Source organism: Microcaecilia unicolor, chromosome 1, assembly GCF_901765095.1.
Source record: "Microcaecilia unicolor chromosome 1, aMicUni1.1, whole genome shotgun sequence".
NCBI lineage: Eukaryota > Metazoa > Chordata > Amphibia > Gymnophiona > Siphonopidae > Microcaecilia > Microcaecilia unicolor.
In genome coordinates this window covers 347,009,635-347,031,686 of record NC_044031.1, presented here as the reverse complement: position 1 = coordinate 347,031,686, position 22,052 = coordinate 347,009,635, and the positions used below count along the sequence as shown (strand labels likewise).

Here is a 22,052-nt window from a genome sequence, read left to right as displayed (position 1 = left end):
ACTTGGGTATCGGCTCATACCTTCTCCAGGCATTACCGCTTGACTGTGGCTGCTCGGGCGGAGGCCCGGTTTGGAGCTTCAGTGTTGCGGTCAGGGATTTCTATGTCCCGCCCTGGGTGAGTACTGCTTCGGTACATCCCACCAGTCTATGGATTGATCAGCATGATGATATGGAAGGTAAAATTATGTATCATACCTGATAATTTTCTTTCCATTAATCATAGCTGATCAATCCATAGCCCCGCCCAGATATCTGTACTGTACTGTTTTTATTCTGGTTGCATTTCAGGTTCAAGTTTAGTCTTCAGTTCCTGTTCAGGAGGACTTTGGGTTCAAGTTTTTTCAATTGGATTCTTCAGAAGTTGAGACGATTTTGTGTTACAGTGAGCTGCTGCATTCCTCTCCCCTCCGTTTTACGGGGCTGGATTGAGACCTAAATTCTGCCGGCGCTCCCTCCCGCTTCGTGCGGCTGTAGGGCAGCTTTGTACGCCTCCCGCTTCGGCGGTGGTAGGGTCAGTCAGCTCCTCCCGCGGTTGCGGTTGCAGGATAAGCCAGATCCCCCCGCATCGGCGGGTGTGGTGTCCCTTCCCCGCTCCGCGGGGATGAGCTGGACGGATTCCTCTCCCCCACTTGTGTGGGGATGAGCTGGGTTAATTCCCCTCCCCCGTTTCGGCGGTGGTGAGCTGGGCAGAGTGTCCCTTTGTGGGTGTAATTCTCTAAGTGCTGAGTCCTGCGGATGGAGCTTTGATATCGACATACTGAGGAGTTTCCGGCAGCACATGACCACATATAGGGAGGCAAAAGGATTGCTCTCTATCTCCACCTGCTGGTAGATGGACACAACCCACCAGTCTATGGATTGATCAGCTATGATTAATGGAAAGAAAATTATCAGGTATGATACATAATTTTACCATAGTAGATGACGGCAGAAAAAGACCTGCACGGTCCATCCAGTCTGCCCAACAAGATAAACTCATATTTGCTACTTTTTGTGTATACCCTACTTTGATTTGTACCTGTCCTCTTCAGGGCACAGACCGTATAAATCTGCCCAGCACTATCCCCGCCTCCCAAATTAAACAGAGTTGCTGTGTGTTCATCACTTACATGTTTATTTAGTGGCACTACTTAAGAGGATATTGCCGTTGAATGTACATATTAAGTGCCTTTTTACAAAAGAGCAGTGCAGACTGAGAAAGTACATGTATACTAATGCATGGCTGGTACTACAGATCATTAGCAGTACTACATACTGAACATATGGCATGCTAGGTAGTAGTGGCATTTTCATATAATAGAAGACCTGTGCTAACACTACACCTTGGCCAATCCATAACTTCCCTAATTGTGCACGTAGGGAAAAAGGATGAACAGCATAAAGTATAAACATTCAGTCACACTGATAAAGGAGCGCTCCTTTGGGTGGATTTGGGTTAGCTCTGGGTGCTGACATTTTTTTTTCCTGTTTCTTATGATTGTTTCAGGTACTCTATGTGTAAAATGTCTGTGGTAATGAGACAGGGCTAAAGGCAACTTTGTTCACTACTACTACTACTACTTATCATTTCTAAAGCGCTACTAGACGTACGCAGCGCTGTACAGTTGAACATGAAGAGACAGTCCCTGCTCGACAGAGCGTACAATCTAATTAGGACAGACAGACAGAACAAACAAGAGATAAGGGAATATTAAAGTGAGGATGATAAAATAAGGGTTCTGAACAAAGTGAATAAGGGTTAGGAGTTAAAAGCAGCATCATACTGTACAATGGTTGGTTAAATCTTCTATTTTGACAAGGACCAAGGACACTAGAACAAAAGAATAGCCATACTGGGTCAGACCAATGGGCCATCTAGCCCAGTGTCCTCTAATCCAAGTCACAAGTTCATGGCAGAAACCCAGCTAGTAGTAACATTCCATGCTAGCAATCCCAGTGTAAGCAGTGATTTTCCTATGTCTGTCTCAATAGCAGACTATGGACTTTTCCTCCAGGCAATTGTCCAACCCTTTTTAAACCCAGATATGCTAACCGCTGTTACCACAACCTCTGGCAATGATTTCCAGAGCTTAACTATTTGTCGAGTTAAAACATATTTCCTTCTATAAATCTGGATCCTACTCCGGTCTGGGGTTTTCACTCTCCAGCTCCAGCATTCACAAAGTAACCAAAACAGGAAGATTTTTATTCAGAAAAAAAAAATCAAATTCAGTAATCTGAGTTAAGTGTGCAGAGTCCTTGGGAAAAGCATCAAACCCCTTCTCTGTGGGGTCTTGCCTCTCCCAAGCATCAGGTGTATTTTATCAGCACTCATCTGTGAGTCTCAGAACCCAGCACAATTCTTTATAACGTACTGGCTCAGGTCTCAAAAGGAAAAAGCCCAAAAAGGTTCATAACAGTAAGTTAAGTACATCAGTCGCTGCTTTCACTAGCTTTACCACCAAAAGGATGTATGCAAAACAACAGAGGAAGAGTTTAACATTTCTTCTAGCTACATACTTTGAGTCCATGACAGTTCATATGCTTCCCATAGGTTTGAACCACCATTTCCAGGACGCAGTCTAGAGTTGTGTCCTTAGTGTACCTACCACTGATCAGGTAGGTACACTAACCTAATCCCAGACTAAGGCTGCCAGGAACAGTCTCTGCAGACTCCACACAGCTGAACTGAAGCTCTGGATTATTCAGGAGAAATTTCCATATTCTCCTCCACTGGCAACTGTCTTCCTTCTAGAACAAACTCCATTCATTCAGGCAGGTCAGTCCCTGTCTCACGACAGTGTTTTCCCTGGGACCAGGCTCCAGTTCTTCTCTCTTCCTCAGCTTCCTTCTCACCCCTGGTTGAGTAGCCCATTTACACCTGCAGCCAGTCCTCTGGGAGAAAGCTCCCTTCTCTCTCTTTGGCTTCAGCAGGCTTTCTATATTGGTGTCTTCCTTGAGAGGACTGGCCAGTCCCTCCCCTCTCCTTAGCCTCACTTTGATTCTCAGCTATAGTGTTTAGTGAGCTAGGGGAACTGGGCTGGATCTAAACACCGGCTCCTCCTTGACTCCTTTCCCTCTAGGAAGGCAGTGCAGGTGTGAAGCCTCCCCCCTTCCTGAGGATGTGCCAAGTTTTTCTCTCTTCCAGGGGTTCTGGGGAAGAATAAAAGTAAGATTTACACTTTTTATTTGAATAAAGACCTTGTTCAAGAACACCATCTGCGAGAGAGGTTGTTGGATCCACTGTTTGCTTCGCGAAGAATAAAAGTAAGCATTCTTGAGAAGTTCTTAGAACCTTGGGGATCTCTCCTCTTGGTCATTAAACTTCTCCCCCGTCTCCTGCTGCAACCATTTAAGGGGTGCATAAGCAGCTACCAAGGTAAATTCTTCTCCTCTCAAATAGTATTCATATTGGCAATCAGGTATGGAAAAGACAATGAGGAAACCAGGAGGGCATCCTATACACCACAGTGTGCTAACAGACATTAGCTTGTGCTAAGCACCATGTGGCCCATAGGTGTAAAATAGGACACAAGCATTTAGCATGCACTAATGTCCATTAGTATGTGGTAAGCTTCAAGTGTGGAACCTAGCATTGTGTAGCTTTAATTTGAGTATTCTTCCCAATGTGCATCACTTTATACTTAGGGATAGGAGAGGTGTGGGAACAGAATCAGGCTCTTCAAAAAACAGACCAAAGGCGTCCAACGTTGATATAAACTATTTATTGAAGGATGACTCAACACGGTACCATGTTTCGGCACTATACAGTATTCGCACAGTGGATTGCCAGAAGTGCATCACCATTTTAAAGGTCTTCCTAAAGACCAGTTCTACATTCACCAAAGTGGATTTTTAGTGCTCAATTCATATATTGTTTTTGGATACCACAACACTTTATGACCACAGCCTTTCACAGCTCCATCTACAAGGATGAAGAAGACACTTTATAGTGCCAAAACATGGTACCGTGTTGAGTCATCCTTCAATAACATAGTAACATAGTAGATGACGGCAGAAAAAAGACCTGCACGGTCCATCCAGTCTGCCCAACAAGACAACTCATGTGTGCTACTTTTTGTGAATACTTTGATTTGTACCTGTGCTCTTCAGGGCACAGACAGTATAAGTCTGCCCAGCACTATCCCTGCCTCCCAACCACCAGCCCCGCCTCCCAACCACCGGCTCTGGCACAGACCGTATAAGTCTGCCCAACACTATCCCCGCCTCCCAACCACCAGCCCCGCCTCCCAACCACCGGCTCTGGCACAGACCGTATAAGTCTGCCCAGCACTATCCCCACCTCCCAACCACCGGCTCTGGCACAGACCGTATAAGTCTGCCCAGCACTATCCCTGCCTCCCACCACCGGCTCTGGCACAGACCGTATAAGTCTGCCCAGCACTATCCCCGCCTCCCAACCTCCAGCCCCGCCTCCCACTACCGGCTCTGCTATTCAATCTCGGTTAAGCTCCTGAGGATCCATTCCTTCTGAACAGGATTCATTTATGTTTATCCCATGCATGTTTGAATTCCGTTACCGTTTTCATCTCCACCACCTCCCGCGGGAGGGCATTCCAAGCATCCACCACTCTCTCCGTGAAGAAATACTTCCTGACATTTTTCTTGAGTCGGCCCCCCTTCAATCTCATTTCATGTCCTCTCGTTCTACCGCCTTCGTATCTCCGGAAAAGGTTCGTTTGCGGATTAATACCTTTCAAACATTTGAACGTCTGTATCATATCACCCCTGTTTCTCCTTTCCTCCAAGATATACATGTTCAGGTCCGCAAGTCTCTCCTCATACGTCTTGTAACGCAAATCCCATACCATTCTCGTAGCTTTTCTTTGCACCGCTTCGATTCTTTTTACATCCTTAGCAAGATATGGCCTCCAAAACTGAACACAATACTCCAGATGGGGCCTCACCAACGACTTATACAGGGGCATCAACACTCCCTTTCTTCTGCTGGTCACACTTCTCTCTATACAGACCAACAACCTTCTGGCTACGGCCACCGCCTTGTCACACTGTTCCGTCGCCTTCAAATCCTCAGATACTATCACCCCAAGATCCCTCTCCCCGTCTGTACCTATCAGACTCTCACCGCCTAACACATACGTCTCCCGTGGATTTCTATTCCCTAAGTGCATCACTTTGAATTTCTTCGCATTGAATTTTAATTGCCAAACCTTAGACCATTCTTCTAGCTTCTTCAGATCCTTTTTCATATTTTCCACTCCCTCCGGGGTGTCCACTCTGTTACAGATCTTAGTATCATCCGCAAATAGTCAAACTTTACCTTCTAACCCTTCGGCAAGGTCACTCACAAATATATTGAACAGAATCGGCCCCAGCACCGATCCTTGAGACACTCCACTACTCACCTTTCTCTCCTCCGAGCTAACTCCATTCACCACCATCTTCTGGCGTCTGTTCGTCAACCAGTTCCTAATCCAGTTCACCACTTTGGGTCCTGTCTTCAGCCCATCCAGTTTATTTAAAAGCCTTCTGTGGGGAACCGTGTCAAATAGTTGACATCAACGTTGGACGCCTTTGGTCTGTTTTTTGAAGAGCCTGATTCTGTTCCCACTCCTCTCCTGCTTCTGTGACTTTTCGTGCAACACCATTGTTCCTTTCACTTTATGCTTATCCATATTAATTTCATCTGCCATCTAGATCCCAGTTTTCCAGTCTCCCTCGTGCAATTTTATACCATCTGCATGCAATTTAACAACTTTGAATAATTTTGTGTCATCTGGAAATTTGATTGTTTCACTCATTGTTCTCATATCTAAATCATTTATAAATACAGTAAAAAGCACCAGATCCAGTACAGATTTAATTTAATTTGGACATTTATATTTCGCTTTAACCTTAATAGTTCAAGATAGATTAACAAAATCAAATCAATAATACAAGACATAAAGAAAAGATTACATTCATAAAATTAGTCCCCTTAAGCTGCATTTAAAAGAAATTTCTGAAACAACCAAGTCATTAATCAGCGTGGGAAATCTTTATAAGACATCAAAAGTCACTACTACACTGGTAGTTAATTCCAGATCCATGTGGTCAGGGCTGCTGAGAGACAAAGCTAGTCCAGGTGCAAGAAATCTTCAGGGCCACCACCCCACATTGCTGCTGCCCCCCCCCCCCCCACTACCACCATCCCTGCTGCTGCTCCCCCCCCCCCCCCACTGCCACTTTTATCCCCTCCCTTCCCCCAAGCCGCTGGTCTCACCTACAGGTTCCTGCAACCGGCGGCAGTTCACAGTCAGAGGCCGTCTCTGACTCCTTCCTTCTGCCACGTCCCGCCCTCTCTATTTCTATGCTAAACAGGAAGTTGCAGTAGAGAGGGTGGGACACTGCAGAAGGAAGGCCAATGAGACGGCCTCTGATTGTGAATTGCTACCAGCAGTATCATCCTGTATATGAGACCTGCGTGGAGGAAGAAGACGAGAAGTGAAGAAAGCATTTTACTATGGGAACAAAACTTTTTACCATTCCTACAGGGCGGTAAAAAAATTTATTCCCACATCTGTGGTGATTGTTTGTGCGACAGCCCTCCGAAGGCCTGGCCTTGGAGGCCGGGCCTGGGGAATTTCCCTTCCCCTCCTCTCAGCAGCCATGCATGTGGTACTCTACTATTCACTTCCTTCATTGAGGGAATATTGCTATATAGAAGGATTCAAGATGGCCGACATACTAGCAGCACTGTGATCAGCTCCGTGTGCCCGTCCGCCCGGATCCCTTTTCTACCGGTCCCACCACCGACTTCTTCCACCCCGCATTGTGGGAGGCTCTGGGCGTCGGATCAGCGTCCGACGGTGTCCGACCGTGACCTCTCCATCGGTCACGGCTGGGCTGGCCTGGCCTGGGCAGTGTCTGCGGAACTTAGCTCCTATGCTTCCTGCGTGTGGTCGCTGGCTAGATCGGATGGTGAGGCTGAGCGGTAGGACCTAATCGGGCAGAGGGGCAGAAAGGCTAACGTTGCGGGGCGAGAGGTCTTGAGCAGCGGAAGCGGGGTGATCGACGAAAGGCTGTGCGCCGCGGGACCGCGCGTCCACGTGGCAGCCGTTCATCCCTCGTTTCCGCTGCCTGGTAACCGGAGCAGCGTGGGCCAAGAGATTGAGGTGGGGCGAAGCAGTGGGGATCGGCGCCTGGGAGTGCTGCTGGCCGTCTCCTCGGTTGCAGCTCTGTTCCTTTGGCGTGGGGAGCCAGGAGACTTGGGGCAGCTGACCCCTTGGCCCTGGTGTTGATCCTTCTGGCATGGGGAACTTGGTGAGCCAGGTGACCTGGGGCAACTAATCCCTAGGCCCTCGTGTTGATCCTCTCCCTCAGACCCACTTTTCATTTCTTTGTGATCCCTGCTGGCTCTAGTCCTTGCCTTGCCCTGCCATCCTGCTGCCAGCTTGCTCCGGTCCTTCGGCTCCGGCCTGTTCCAGTCCGACTTGTTCCAGTCCGCTGCTCTGCTCTCCTCTGCTTCTGCTCCTGCTTCTCTCAGTCCATCTATTCTGGCTTGCTCCAGTCCTGCTGCTCCGCTGTCTTCTGCTCCAACTTGTCCCAGCTTATCTGTTCCAGCTTGTTCCTGACCTCCTGTTCAGCCTGTCCCAGTCCCAGTCTGTTCCTGCTTGTTCTGGCTTGCTCCAGCTTGTTCCAGTCCGTCTGTTCCAGCTTGTTCCAGTCCGTCTGTTCCAGCGTGTCCCAGCCCTGCTGCTCTGCTGTCTTCTGCTCCAGCTTGTTCCAGGCCGCCCATTCCAGCTTGTTCCAGTCCATCTATTCCAGCCTGCTCCTGTCCGTCTGTTCCAGATTGTTCCAGTCCATCTGCTCCAGCTTGCTCCCATCCGTCTGTTCCAGCTTGCTCCAATCCGTCTGTTCCAGCTTGTTCCAGCCCACCTATTCTAGCTGTTCCAGTCCATCTATTCCAGCTTGTTCCCGTCCGTCTGTTCCAGCTCCAATCCATCTGTTCCAACTTGTTCCAGTCCTACTGCTCCAGTCCATCCGCCTGTCCTTCTGCTCCAGCTTGTTCCAGTCTGTCCGTTACAGCTTGTTCCAGTCCGTCCATTCCAGCTTGTTCCAGTCACATCACATCTGCCTGCCTGCTATCTACCAATCTGCCTGCCTGTCAGCCCATCAACTTGCATGCTTGTCAGCTCACCAACCTCCTGCCTGCCTTCAAGCCTGCACAACTACCTAACTGCCTCCCCGCCTGCCAGCCCATTCACCTACCTCCCTGCCAGCTCACCCATCACCTGCCTGCCTCCCAGCCCATCAACCTGCCCATTAATCTACCTGCCACTCATCAACCTACCTCCCCACCTGCCATTCCCCTCAGTCACTACATTTGCACCTCAGTCACTACTTATGACCCCTATACACATCCTCCTCATCGCCCTATCCCTTCCTAATCTTTTCCCCCTCCACCTACCCCCTACCACAGGGACTCACTGCCCATCCATGTCCTCTCCCGTTCTGCTCACCACTGCAACACCCTACCCACCCCCGCCCATCCCTTCACCATCTCTCCTATCCTCCTCCTCCCTCCTAGCTCTCAACCTTCATCACTTCCTTTCTGCCATTAACCCATCCCCATTCCTCCTTAGCGCACCTCGTCTTCATTGCCTTCGTCGCCCTACCTCTCCCACCCTCCTCCGCACTCTTTTGCTCCTTCTCCTGCTATCTGCCGGAGACATCAATCCCAATCCAGGTCCCCCACACCTGTCCTCGTCTTATCCATGCAAACATTTCCGGGATGTCTCCAATCTCATCTCTATTCCCCTCCTCCCCCCCTCCTCCCTCCCCTTCTCGTGTGCCCTGTGGAATGCCCGCTGTGTATGCAACAAACTTTCCTTCACCCATGATCTCTTCATCTCCCGTTCCCTTCAACTGCTCGCCCTAACTGAAATCTGGCTCTCCCCTGACGACTCTGTCTCAGTTGCGGCCCTATGCCATGGAGGTTATCTTTTCTCCCATTCTCCCCGCCCAGTTGGCCACGGTGGTGGCGTCGGGTTACTACTTTTGCCCTCCTGCAGTTTTCAACCTCTCCTCCTACCGCAGTCTCACTGCTTCTCATCCCTTGAAGTTCACTCCATCCGTCTATTCTGCCCGATGCCACTCAGTCATTTACCGCCCCCCTGACAAGTCCCTCCCCTCCTTCCTTACCGACTTCGATGCATGGCTCTCCGTTTTTCTTGAGCCTTCATCCTTGGAGATTTTAACATACACACTGATAACCCATCCGACTCATACGCTTCTCAGTTCCTCACTCTGACATCCTCCTTCAACCTCCACCTGAGCTCCACCACCCCTACTCACCAATCTGGCCACTGTCTTGATCTCGTCCTCTCCTCTACCTGCTCACCCTCCAATTTCTGCGCCTCAGCTCTTCCTCTCTCTGACCATCACCTGATCACCTTCACGCTTCATCACCCTCCCCCTCAGTCCCACCCAACACTAACCACTACTTCCAGGAACCTCCAGGCTGTCGACCCTCCCACCTTATCCTCTAGTATCTCTGATCTCCTCCCTTCCATCTTGTCCTCCGAGTTTGTTGATAAGGCTGTCTCCACTTACAATGCCACTCTCTCCTCCGCTCTGGACGCCCTTGCATCATCCATCTCCCGTCCCACAAGGCGTACTAATCCCCAGCCCTGGCTGACCCCTTCCACCCGATACCTTCGCTCCTGCGCCCAATCGGCTGGAGGAAATCTCGCACCCATACTGATATCATTCACTACAAATTCATGCTATCCTCCTTCCAGTCCTCCCTATTCCTCGCCAAACAGGACTATTACACCCAATTGACTAATTCACTCAGCTCTAACCCTGGTCGTCTCTTCGCCACCCTTAACTCCCTCCCCAAAGTGCCCTCCGCTCCAACCCCCCCCCCCCCCCCCTCACTCTCTCCTCAATCACTGGCTGACTACTTCCGCGACAAGGTGCAGAAGATCAACCTCAAATTCACCACCAAACCATCTCCTCCTCTTCACCCTATAGCCCACTCCCCCATCCAACCAACCCTGGCCTCCTTCTCCTCTTTTCCTGATATCACCGAAGAGGAAACCGCCCATCTTCTTTCCTCCTCGAAATGCACCACCTGTTCCTCAGACCCCATCCCCACCAACTTACTTAGCACCATCTCTCCTACTGTCACCCCCCCCCCCCCCATCTGTCATTTCCTCAACCTCTCTCTCTCCACTGCAATTGTCCCTGACACTTTCAAGCATGCTGTAGTCACACCTCTGCTCAAAAAACCATCACTTGACCCTACCTGTCCCTCCAACTACCGCCCCATTTCCTTCCTACCCTTCCCTCCAAGTTACTTGAATGCGCCGTTCACAGCTGCTGCCTTGATTTTCTCTCCTCTCATGCCATCCTCGATCCGCTTCAATCCGGCTTTCGCCCCCTTCACTCGACAGAAACGGCACTATCTAAAGTCTGTAATGACCTGTTCCTTGCCAAATCCAAAGGTCACTACTCCATCCTCATCCTCCTCGACCTATCTGCAGCTTTTGACACTGTCAATCACAATTTACTTCTTGCAACACTGTCCTCATTTGGGTTCCAGGGCTCTGTCCTCTCCTGGTTCTCCTCTTATCTCTCCCACCATACCTTCAGAGTACATTCTCATGGCTCTTCCTCCACCCCCATCCCACTCTCTGTTGGAGTTCCTCAAGGATCTGTCCTTGGACCCCTTCTTTTTTCAATCTACACCTCTTCCTTGGGCTCCCTGATCTCATCTCATGGTTTCCATTATCATCTTTATACTGATGACACCCAGCTTTATCTCTCCACACCAGACATCACTGCGGAAACCCAGGCCAAAGTATCGGCCTGCTTGTCCGACATTGCTGCCTGGATGTCCAACCGCCACCTGAAGCTGAACATGGCCAAGACCGAGCTTATTGTCTTCCCACCCAAACCCACTTCTCCTCTCCCTTCACTCTCTATCTCAGTTGACAACACGCTCATCGTCTCAGTCTCATCTGCCCGCAACCTCGGAGTCATCTTCGACTCCTCCCTTTTTTTCTCTGCGCATATCCAGCAGATAGCCAAGACCTGTCGCTTCTTCCTCTACAACATTAGTAAAATTCGCCCTTTCCTCTCAGAGCACACCACCTGAACTCTCATCCACTCTCTCATTACCTCTCGCCTTGACTACTGCAACCTACTCCTCACTGGCCTCCCACTTAGCCACCTTTCCTCCCTTCAATCCGTTCAGAACTCTGCTGCACGTCTTATCTTCCGCCTGGAGCAATATACTCAGGTCACCCCTCTCCTCAAATCACTTCACTGGCTTCCGATCAGGTACCGCATACAGTTCAAGCTTCTCCTACTAACCTACAAATGCACTCGATCTGCAGCCCCTCCTTACCTCTCTACCCTCATCTCCCCTTATGTTCCTACCCGTAACCTCCGCTCTCAAGACAAATCCCTCCTTTCAGTACCCTTCTCCACCACCGCCAACTCCAGGCTCCACCCCGTCTGCCTCGCCTCACCCCATGCTTGGAATAAACTCCCTGAACCCATACGCCAGGCCCCCCTCCATGCCCATCTTCAAATCCTTGCTCAAAGCCCACCTCTTTAATGTCGCCTTTGGCACCTAACCACTTTACCTCTATTCAAGAAATCTAGACTGCCCCAACTTGTCATTTCGTCCTTTAGATTGTAAACTCCTTTGAGCAGGGACTGTCCTTTTTTGTTAAACTGTACAGCGCTGCGTAACCCTAGTAGCGCTCTAGAAATGTCAAGTAGTAGTAGTAATATACGGTCTGTGCCCGGAGGGGGACAGGTGCAGATCGGGGTGGGGTGTGCACGGGAGGTGGCACATGTGGGTTTGTCTTGTTGGGCAGACTGGATGGACCGCGCAGGTCTTTTTCTGCCGTCATCTACTATGTTACTATGAATATTCTTTAGCCTCAGGGTGGCTATTAGTTTTCAATTTTAAAATGATGTTTGAAAGAATTAGCCCTGAAAAATTGTAATCCTATAAAAGTTTCCATTCATCTTGACTTCCCTCACTTCAGATACTGCTTCTGTATATCTGTCTATGAATTAATATTCATTTTCAATTTTACTGTATGTATTTTGTTTTCAGGATGAAACATAGTATTGTTCTTGGTTTCTGAGTTCATAATGGTATATTGCTCTGTAGGATATAAATTTAAGCGCTTCCAAGTTACATTCTACAGATAGCTAATTATTATTTTCATCTACAGCTGAAAAGCTTGCCTGTCTGCAAGAGCTGGAGTGGAATAGCTTTTTGCAGCAAATCTGCTCACTGATTGAGTCCACTGAAAAGACAACAGGGGCGCCTCGAATGAAGCTAAATTTGTTTTGCTATCTGTGTACTGTGGCTAGCCACAAAGAGGTGGCAACTAAATTAATCAACTCACAGTTGGTAAGTAAGAAATTCCAGAAACAGATGACCTAGTTCACCTGCTTGAAATTACAACTGAAGTCAGCATTTTATAGCTAGTCTGGCCTTCTCTGTTGTAAACTTTTGTTGACTGGAGAAGAAGAAGTGGGAATCTGTGTTCAGTTCATTTCAACTTAAAAAATAAAAGAAGTTATCTTGCTGGGGACTGAAGTACAAACTTGTAAAATTCACTACACAATATTTAAAATTTAATTTGTATGCAAGGAATAAGTAAAGAAAGCTTTATTACCTTATTATAGGTTATCACAAACACATAATATAGATAATATAGCAGTACTGGGAAATGCTTGATTCACCAGTGAAATATTATATATATATATATATATATATATATATATATATATATATATATATATATATATATATATATTACACTAGTGTATGTATGTGTTCTTTATGCATGGATTTGTGCATTTTATGAAATATGCTTGTACATCACATCTCCACATCTGCTCCACCCAAAGTACTCCCCCAGCAATGCCTACATGCAAAACATATATGTACCATTTTGTCATCATGCATATGTGTATGAATGAGCAGTATATTGCCTTGGAATTTAATAAAAATACCTTTTCTGTGAGTAAAACATATGCAATATTGATGAGTACATTGTAGGCAACAATACAAGGTACATATTTGCTCATTGTTCCATACAGTGATGTTCATGTTATGGCATAGTTGTCTGTAAACAGACTCTGCACACAAGTTGGTTTTTACCTTTTCTTGTTTTTATTTTATATATTACTCATATTGTATATTATTGGGTTCTGATTTAACATTATTATTTGCATGTGTCTATAATCATGTTTTGAACATAGCTTCACATATTTTATGTTTGCCAGTTTATTCCTGTTAACACTGTGATGTGACGGATTATTGCAGCTATATATTGTTTTAGATGTATTGATTAACATTTGCCGTCTCTCATTTATATGTTCCAGTATTTTGACTAGTGTCATTTCTGCATTCCTTATATATTTTTGCCTTGCATTTATTGATTTTTACAATTTGTTTTCCACAATGTGCTTTTATGTGTTTCATGTATCTAGACTCCTGAGGCAAGCCCATTGGCCGAAACACAGCCGTGTCGAGTCTGTTTGTCTATACAATAAACTTTGATTTCGAGATCATTCTCCAGTCTTTCCTTTCAAGTCACCTTCGCTGTTTCCTGCGTTTACACAAAGAAAAACATTTATAAACATTTATAAAGTTAGCCCCTAAAAGAACTTAACTGGCTAAGGGCCTCTTTTATCAAGCCACGCTAGTGACTCCTCATACAGTAATTCCAACAAAGCCCATTCATTTTGAACGGGCTCCATCGGCATTGCTGCGTGAGAACTGTTTTCGCAGCTTGATAAAAGAGGCCCTATGCTGCTGAATATCCTTCTGCAGTTGTCATGATTAACAGCTTATCTGGATAACTTTTTACTGGCTACTGGCCTACTGAGTATTGCCCTCTTATATTTTTTCCCATCAGTGCATCAATTCTTTTCTGTCAGTCGTATTATTCATTATTTTAAAATTATTTTAAGCATCTTATTCAGTCAGTATATGACTACATTCACATGAATGGGAATTTCTATCTAAGGAGCTTGCTATATCAGAGAGTTTAAAATCCTTAATAATAATACATTTTATGTTATTATAATGTTAATATTCAAATTGAGATATTTTCAGGTTAATCAGAATCACCCTGGATGTCTGTCAGTACCAGCAAAGTGCTTGTCTTAATGAACCTAGTGATAAATTAGTGAATATAGGGAATTTGTAACTCCCAGAAGTTGTATTCATTTTTTATACCGTGAGTCAGTAGATGTGCGGCAGTATCATGAATGTCAGGGTCAGATTTATTCAGGCTTTAGCTAGCATGCTAGCAGTGCAAGGATACCACTTATGTTATAAAGTCCAAAGAGTATATATAGATTGATATTTGGGGTAGAATGTGCTCAAGTATACACCAAAAGCCCTCACTCTCTTTCTCTGCACATATTCAGCAGACTGCTAAAACCTGTTCTTTCTTTCTCTATAATATCAACAAAATTCGCCCTCTCCCTTCTGAGCACACTACCAGAACCCTTATCCACACTCTTATCACCTCTCGCTTAGACTGTTGCAACTTGCTTCTCACAGGTCTCCCACTTAGCCATCTCTCTCCTCTTCAATCTGTTCAAAATTCTGCTTTACAACTTACATTCCGCCAGTGTTGCTATGTTCATATTAGCCCTCTTCTCAAGTCACTTCACTGGCTCCCTATCCTTTTCCGCATATAGTTCAAAGTGCTCTTATTGACTTACAAGTGCATTCACTCTGCAGCTCCTCAGTACCTCTCCACTCTTATCTCTCCCTACACTCCTCCCGGGGAACGCCGTTCACTGGGTAAATCTCTCTTCTCCGAGGACAAGCAGGCTGCTTGTTCTCACGACTGGGTTGACGTCCACGGCAGCCCCCACCAACCGGAACTAAACTTTGCGGGCGGTCCCGCACGCAGGGTGTCCTGTTTCGGTTATTGGTGAGCCCTTAGGTTCCCTGAGGCCCCGCAAGGCCTCCGAGGACAGCCGCGCACCCCGAATCTTCACCCGCGGCGACCGCCGTTCACCAAGGGTTGAGCCCCCAGCTGCAGGCGGTCAGCAGGACTGCTGGAACCGCGGGGTGACGGCCAGCCTGGCTGGTAGTCAGCAACACAGTCTCTGAAGGGCAGCTAGCAAGGACGGCTAGCACTGAAGGGGAATACAGTCTCTGAAGGTGGCTAGCAAGGACGGCTAGCGTGACGAGGAACACAGTCTCTAGAGGTGGCTAGCAAGGACGGCTAGCCTGAAGAGGAACACAAGCTCTTGGAGGTGGCTAGCAAGGACGCCCACGGAGAGAGAACCAATCCCCGAGTCCTGGCAGACAATAGGGGGCCCGATTGGCCGACCTGCCCTGCAGGCGGAGTCCCAGCGCCGGTGCTCCAATCCGGCGCGAGGGGCGGAGCTTCAGCGCTGATCCGCCCCTAGCCAGGGTGATGCCGACGCCGGAGCCGCCATTTTGGCCGGCGTGCTTCCTCCTCCGAGGCCGGCGTTCGGTCCAGCGGACCGCCGGCCTCGGTTTGACCCGTGGCAGCATCGGCTGCCGCGGAGGTCCGTCTCCGCCCCCCTGGACGCTGCGCCGCCCGAGGGCCATCGCCTGCCCCAACGGGGGCACAGGTAGGAGCGGGAGACATGACACAGGGCACGCCCACTGCGCATTCGCGGCCGTCTTCCCGCCCGTGCGCGACCGTTCCCGCTCAGTCTTTTCTTTTCCGCGCTGGAGAGAGCCTCGTTCGTCTCTCTCTCTCTGTCAGCCCCGGAAACCGGATCGCGCTTTCGCGCGAATTTTTCTCTTTTTTCGTTGATTCTCCGTTTTCTTTTTTAGTTTCTTAAAAAAAAAAAAAAAAAACGCTGAACTTTGTTTTCCCTCGTCTCTTAGCGGGGGCGTCGTGTTGCGGCCTAGTGGCCGCGCGGTCGATTTCTTTTCGAGGTGTGAATTTTACCACCACCATCGACGACTTTGACTTCGCCAAAGTGATTTTTCCGTCGATGTCCTCGAAGGTCCCGAGTGGATTTAAAAAGTGTGGTCGGTGCGGCCGGCATATCTCGCAGACCGACACTCACGCTTGGTGCCTCCAGTGCCTCGGGCCGGAGCACGATACCAAGACGTGTACTTTCTGTCTCGGTCTCCGGAAACGGACACAGGTAGCGAGGCAAGTTCTTCGGGACCGTCTTTTTGGAACTTGCGCCGGCCCCTCGACGTCGACTTCGACGGCATTGGTATCGACGGCCGGTTCTTCGGTACCGGTATCGATGTCCACGAAATCGGCACCGACGGCATCGACCCCAGGAGCACAGGTCCCGTCGGCCCACCGGCTCTCCGGAGACGGCAGGGGTGAGAGGCCGCGCGGGCAATCGGCCCCGGTCACTCCCTCTACCCAGGGCCCTCGGGACCGAACCCTGTCGGACCCGATCCCTCGAGGCCGAGGGGGATCTACTTCCTCCTCATCGGTACCACCGAGCGCCGATGACGGGCACCGCAAGAAGGCGAAGAAACACCGTCATCGGTCGCCCACGACGCATCCGGCTCCCGGCGCCAGAGATGAGTCGACGCCGAGGAAGCGGCAGTGTCGAGAGGAGAGGTCCCCCTCTGTAGTAGAGGTACCGCCGCGGCAGGGTGCCAGCACTTCGGTGCAGTCTCATGGACCCGAGCAGCTTCCGGCACCGACACCTCTACCGGCCCCCTCGCCTTTCCCGACAGCGGGCCTGGACAAGTGCCTCCGAGCCATCCTTCCGGGCATCCTGGAAGGGCTGATGCGCCAGACTGTGCCGGTGCCGGGGGTGCTTGCGCCCTCGGCACCGTTGATGGAGGCGCCGGCGCGCTCTAGTCCGGTGCCGAGGCCTTCGACGCCGCTTGCGGCGCCGGTCTCGACCGCCACGCAGGTGGAGTCCACGTCGACGTCAATGGAGGGAGCTTCATCCCCACCGGCGCGGGAGTCCACCGCTCGACGACGCCACCGAGGCCTCGGTGCCTCGACGTCGAGCCGGGCCCGGTTGAGGACTGAGCTGCAGGAGCTCATGTCCGACACCGAGGAGGAGGCCTCGTGGGGGGAGGAGGAGGACCCCAGATATTTCTCCTCAGAGGAGTCTGTGGGCCTTCCCTCCGACCCCACTCCTTCACCAGAGAGGAAGCTCTCGCCACCTGACAGTCTCTCCTTTGCCTCCTTCGTTAGGGACATGTCTATCTGCATTCCCTTTCCTGTGGTCTCTGTGGATGAGCCGAGGGCTGAGATGCTCGAGGTCCTCGACTATCAATCACCACCTAGAGAGTCCTCCACGGTGCCGTTGCACAATGTCCTCAAGGAGACACTGCTTCGGAACTGGTTGAGACCATTATCTAATCCCACCATCCCTAAGAAAGCAGAGTCCCAATACAGAATCCACTCGGACCCAGAGTTAATGCGGGCCCAACTGCCTCATGACTCGGCGGTCGTGGATTCTGCTCTCAAGAGAGCACGGAGTTCGAGGGATACCGCTTCGGCGCCCCCGGGGTGGGAGTCTCGCGCTCTGGACTCGTTTGGGAGGAAGGCCTACCAATCTTCCATGCTCGTGACCCGCATCCAGTCTTACCAGCTCTACACGAGCATCCACATGCGGAATAATGTGAAGCAACTGGCGGACCTGGTCGATAAGCTCCCTCCGGAGCAGTCCAGGCCTTTTCAGGAGGTGGTCAGGCAGCTGAAGGCGTGCAGAAAGTTCCTGTCCAGGGGTATTTATGACACCTGTGACGTGGCATCTCGTGCTGCGGCCCAAGGTATAGTGATGCGCAGGCTGTCATGGCTGTGTGCCTCTGACCTGGACAACCGCACCCAGCAGAGACTGGCCGACGTCCCTTGCCGGGGGGATAACATTTTTGGCGAGAAGGTCGAGCAGTTGGTGGACCAACTACATCAGCGGGAAACCGCCCTCGACAAGCTCTCCCACCGGGCGCCTTCAGCATCCACCTCAGCAGGTGGACGTTTTTCCCGGGCCAGGCAGGCTGCGCCCTACGCCTATAACAAGCGTAGGTACACCCAGCCAGCACGAAGGCCTCACCAGGCACAGGGACAGTCCCAGCGCGCTCGTTCCCGTCAACAGCGTGCGCCTAAGCAGCCCCCTGCGCCTCCACAGCAAAAGCCGGGGACGGGCTTTTGACTGGATCCTTGTGAACATAGCCGCCATCAAAGTGTCCGTACCGGACGATCTGCCAGTCGGAGGGAGGTTAAAATTTTTTCACCAAAGGTGGCCTCTTATAACCTCCGACCAGTGGGTTCTCCAAATAGTGCGGTGCGGATACGCCCTGAATTTGGCCTCCCCTCCACCAAATCGTCCTCCGGGAGCTCAATCCTTCAGCTCCCAGCACAAGCGAGTACTTGCAGAGGAACTCTCCGCCCTTCTCAGCGCCAGTGCGGTCGAGCCCGTACCACTCGGGCAGGAAGGGCAGGGATTCTATTCCAGGTACTTCCTTGTGGAAAAGAAAACAGGGGGGATGCGCCCCATCCTAGACCTGAGAGGCCTGAACAAATTCCTGGTCAAATAAAAGTTCAGGATGCTTTCCTTGGGCACCCTTCTGCCAATGATTCAGAAAAACGATTGTTTATGTTCCCTGGATTTAAAGGACGCATATCTCAGATTCCGTCTGGGCACACGGCACTTTCAGTATTGTGTGCTGCCCTTTGGGCTCGCATCTGCCCCACGGGTGTTCACCAAGTGCCTCGTGGTGGTTGCGGCGTATCTACGCAAGCTGGGAGTGCACGTGTTCCCATATCTCGACGATTGGCTGGTCAAGAACACCTCGGAGGCAGGAGCTTTCTGGTCCATGCAGTGCACTATTCACCTCCTGGAGCTGCTGGGGTTTGTGATAAATTACCCAAAGTCCCATCTCCAGCCTGTCCAATCTCTGGAATTCATAGGAGCTCTGCTGAATTCTCAGACTGCTCAGGCCTTCCTTCCCGAAGCGAGGGCCAACAACCTCCTGTCCCTGGCTTCCCAGACCAGAGCGTCTCAGCAGATCACAGCTCGGCAGATGTTGAGACTCCTAGGTCATATGGCCTCCACAGTTCATGTGACTCCCATGGCTCGTCTTCACATGAGATCTGCTCAATGGACCCTAGCTTCCCAGTGGTGTCAAGCCACCGGGAATCTAGGATGTCATCCGGCTCTCCACCAGTTGCCGCACTTCACTGCTCTGGTGGACCATTCGAACCAATTTGACCTTGGGACGCCCATTCCAAATTCCACAGCCCACGAAAGTGCTGACGACGGATGCGTCTCTCCTGGGGTGGGGAGCTCATGTCGATGGGCTCCACACCCAAGGACTGTGGTCCCTCCAGGAAAAGGATCTTCAGATCAACCTCCTGGAGCTCCGAGCGATCTGGAACGCACTGAAGGCTTTCAGAGATCGGCTGTCCTGTCAAATTATCCAAATTCGGACAGACAATCAGGTTGCTATGTATTACATCAACAAGCAGGGGGGCACCGGATCTCGCCCCCTGTGTCAGGAAGCCGTCGGGATGTGGCGTTGGGCTTGCCAGTTCGGCATGCTCCTCCAAGCCACATACCTGGCAGGCGTAAACAACAGTCTGGCCGACAGACTGAGCAGAGTCATGCAACCGCACGAGTGGTCGCTCCATTCCAGAGTGGTACGCAAGATCTTCCGAGAGTCCCTCGGTGGACCTTTTCGCCTCTCAGACCAAGCACAAGCTGCCTCTGTTCTGTTCCAGACTCCAGGCACACGGCAGGCTAGCGTCGGATGCCTTTCTCCTCCATTGGGGGACCGGCCTCCTGTATGCTTATCCTCCCATACCTTTGGTGGGGAAGACCTTACTGAAGCTCAAGCAAGACCACGGCGCCATGATTCTGATAGCGCCTTTTTGGCCCCGTCAGATCTGGTTCCCTCTTCTTCTGGAGTTGTCCTCCGAAGAACCGTGGAGATTGGAGTGTTTTCCAACTCTCATTTCGCAGAACGACGGAGCGCTTCTGCACCCCAACCTTCAGTCTCTGGCTCTCACGGCCTGGATGTTGAGGGCGTAGACTTCGCTTCGTTGAGTCTGTCTGAGGGTGTCTCCCGTGTCTTGCTTGCCTCTAGGAAGGATTCCACTAAAAAGAGTTACTTTTTCAAGTGGAAGAGGTTTGTCGTTTGGTGTGAGAGCAAGGCCCTAGAACCTCGTTCTTGCCCTGCACAGAACCTGCTTGAATACCTTCTACACTTATCAGAGTCTGGCCTCAAGACCAACTCAGTAAGGAATCACCTTAGTGCGATTAGTGCTTACCATTATCGTGTAGAGGGTAAATCCATCTCTGGAGAGCCTTTAGTCGTCCGATTCATGAGAGGCTTGCTTTTGTCAAAGCCCCCTGTCAAGCCTCCTGCAGTGTCATGGGATCTCAACGTCGTCCTCACCCAGCTGATGAAACCTCCTTTCGAGCCACTGAATTCATGCCATCTGAAGTACTTGACCTGGAAGGTCATTTTCTTGGTGGCAGTTACTTCAGCTCGTAGGGTCAGTGAGCTTCAAGCCCTAGTAGCTCATGCTCTGTATACAAAATTTCATCACAACAGAGTAGTCCTCCGCACTCACCCTAAGTTTCTGCCAAAGGTGGTGTCGGAGTTCCATCTTAACCAGTCAATTGTCTTGCCAACATTCTTTCCCAGGCCGCATACCCGCCCTGCTGAACGTCAGTTGCACACATTGGACTGCAAAAGAGCATTGGCCTTCTACTTGGAGCGGACACAGCCCCACAGACAGTCCGCCCAATTGTTTGTTTCTTTCGACCCCAATAGGAAAGGGGTCGCTGTCGGGAAACGCACCATCTCCAATTGGCTAGCAGATTGCATTTCCTTCACTTATGCCCAGGCTGGGCTGGCTCTTGAGGGTCATGTCACTGCTCATAGTGTTAGTGCCATGGCAGCGTCGGTGGCTCACTTGAAGTCAGCCACTATTGAAGAGATTTGCAAGGCTGCGACGTGGTCATCAGTCCACACATTCACATCACATTACTGCCTCCAGCAGGATACCCGACGCGACAGTCGGTTCGGGCAGTCGGTGCTGCAGAATCTGTTTGGGGTGTAAATCCAACTCCACCCTCCAGGACCCGAATTTATTCTGGTCAGGCTGCACTCTCAGTTAGTTGTTCTACGTAGGTCAATTTCTGTTATACCCTCGCCGTTCCATTGACCTGGGTTCTTGTTTTGAGTGAGCCTGAGAGCTAGGGATACCCCAGTCGTGAGAACAAGCAGCCTGCTTGTCCTCGGAGAAAGCGAATGATACATACCTGTAGCAGGTGTTCTCCAAGGGTAGCAGGCTGATTGTTCTCACCTACCCTCCCTCCTCCCCTTTGGAGTTGCGTTTGTTCATTTTTGCTTGTCATTCAACTGAGCGGTAACGGTCGCGCACGGGCGGGAAGACGGCCGTGCATGCGCGGTGGGCGTGCCCTGCGTGCGGGACCGCCCGCAAAGTTTTGTTCCGGTTGGTGGGGGCTGCCGTGGACGTCAACCCAGTCGTGAGAACAATCAGCCTGCTGTCCTCGGAGAACACCTGCTACAGGTATGTATCATTCGCTTTATCTGCACCCTTCTCCTCCACTGCTAACTCCAGACTCCGTTCCTTTTATCTTGCTGCATCATATGCCTGGAATAAACTCCCTGAGCCGGTACGTCAAGCTCCATCTCTGGCCGTCTTCAAATCTAGGCTAAAAGCCCATCTTTTTGATGCTGCTTTTAACTGCTTACCCTTACTTACTTGTTCAGTACCCATACTTTATCATTCCCACCTTAGTTATTCCCTTATCTCTGATTTATCCTGTTTGTCTGTTGAGCAGGGACTGTCTGTTCATGTTCAAGTGTACAGCGCTGCGTACGTGTTGTAGCGCTATAGAAATGATTAGTAGTAGTAGTAGTTTATAATGGCATTATGCTTTGTACATGTCGGGGTACTTTTGTAAAGAGTATTTGGTTGTTTGCAGGTAAAGTCTGTTTTACACACAGGAAAGGGCGTTTATAAAATTGTGCGATTGTATTCATGCATTTCTATTTACGTGATCTATATATTTTTTTAATTTTTTTATTTATAAACATTTTAATTTACAT

General features: G+C 50.0%; 1 protein-coding gene across 1 annotated transcript in view; it reads left to right on the top strand.

Annotated features, from left to right (window-relative positions):
* The window catches only part of ULK4 (unc-51 like kinase 4), a gene marked incomplete in the record, with an annotated part of 1,752,451 nt that overhangs the window by 617,452 nt on the left and 1,112,947 nt on the right, over positions 1 to 22,052 (top strand). Inside the window, 1 exon segment of the mRNA XM_030209369.1 lies at positions 12,202 to 12,383. Coding sequence (XP_030065229.1) covers positions 12,202 to 12,383 — 182 coding nt within the window.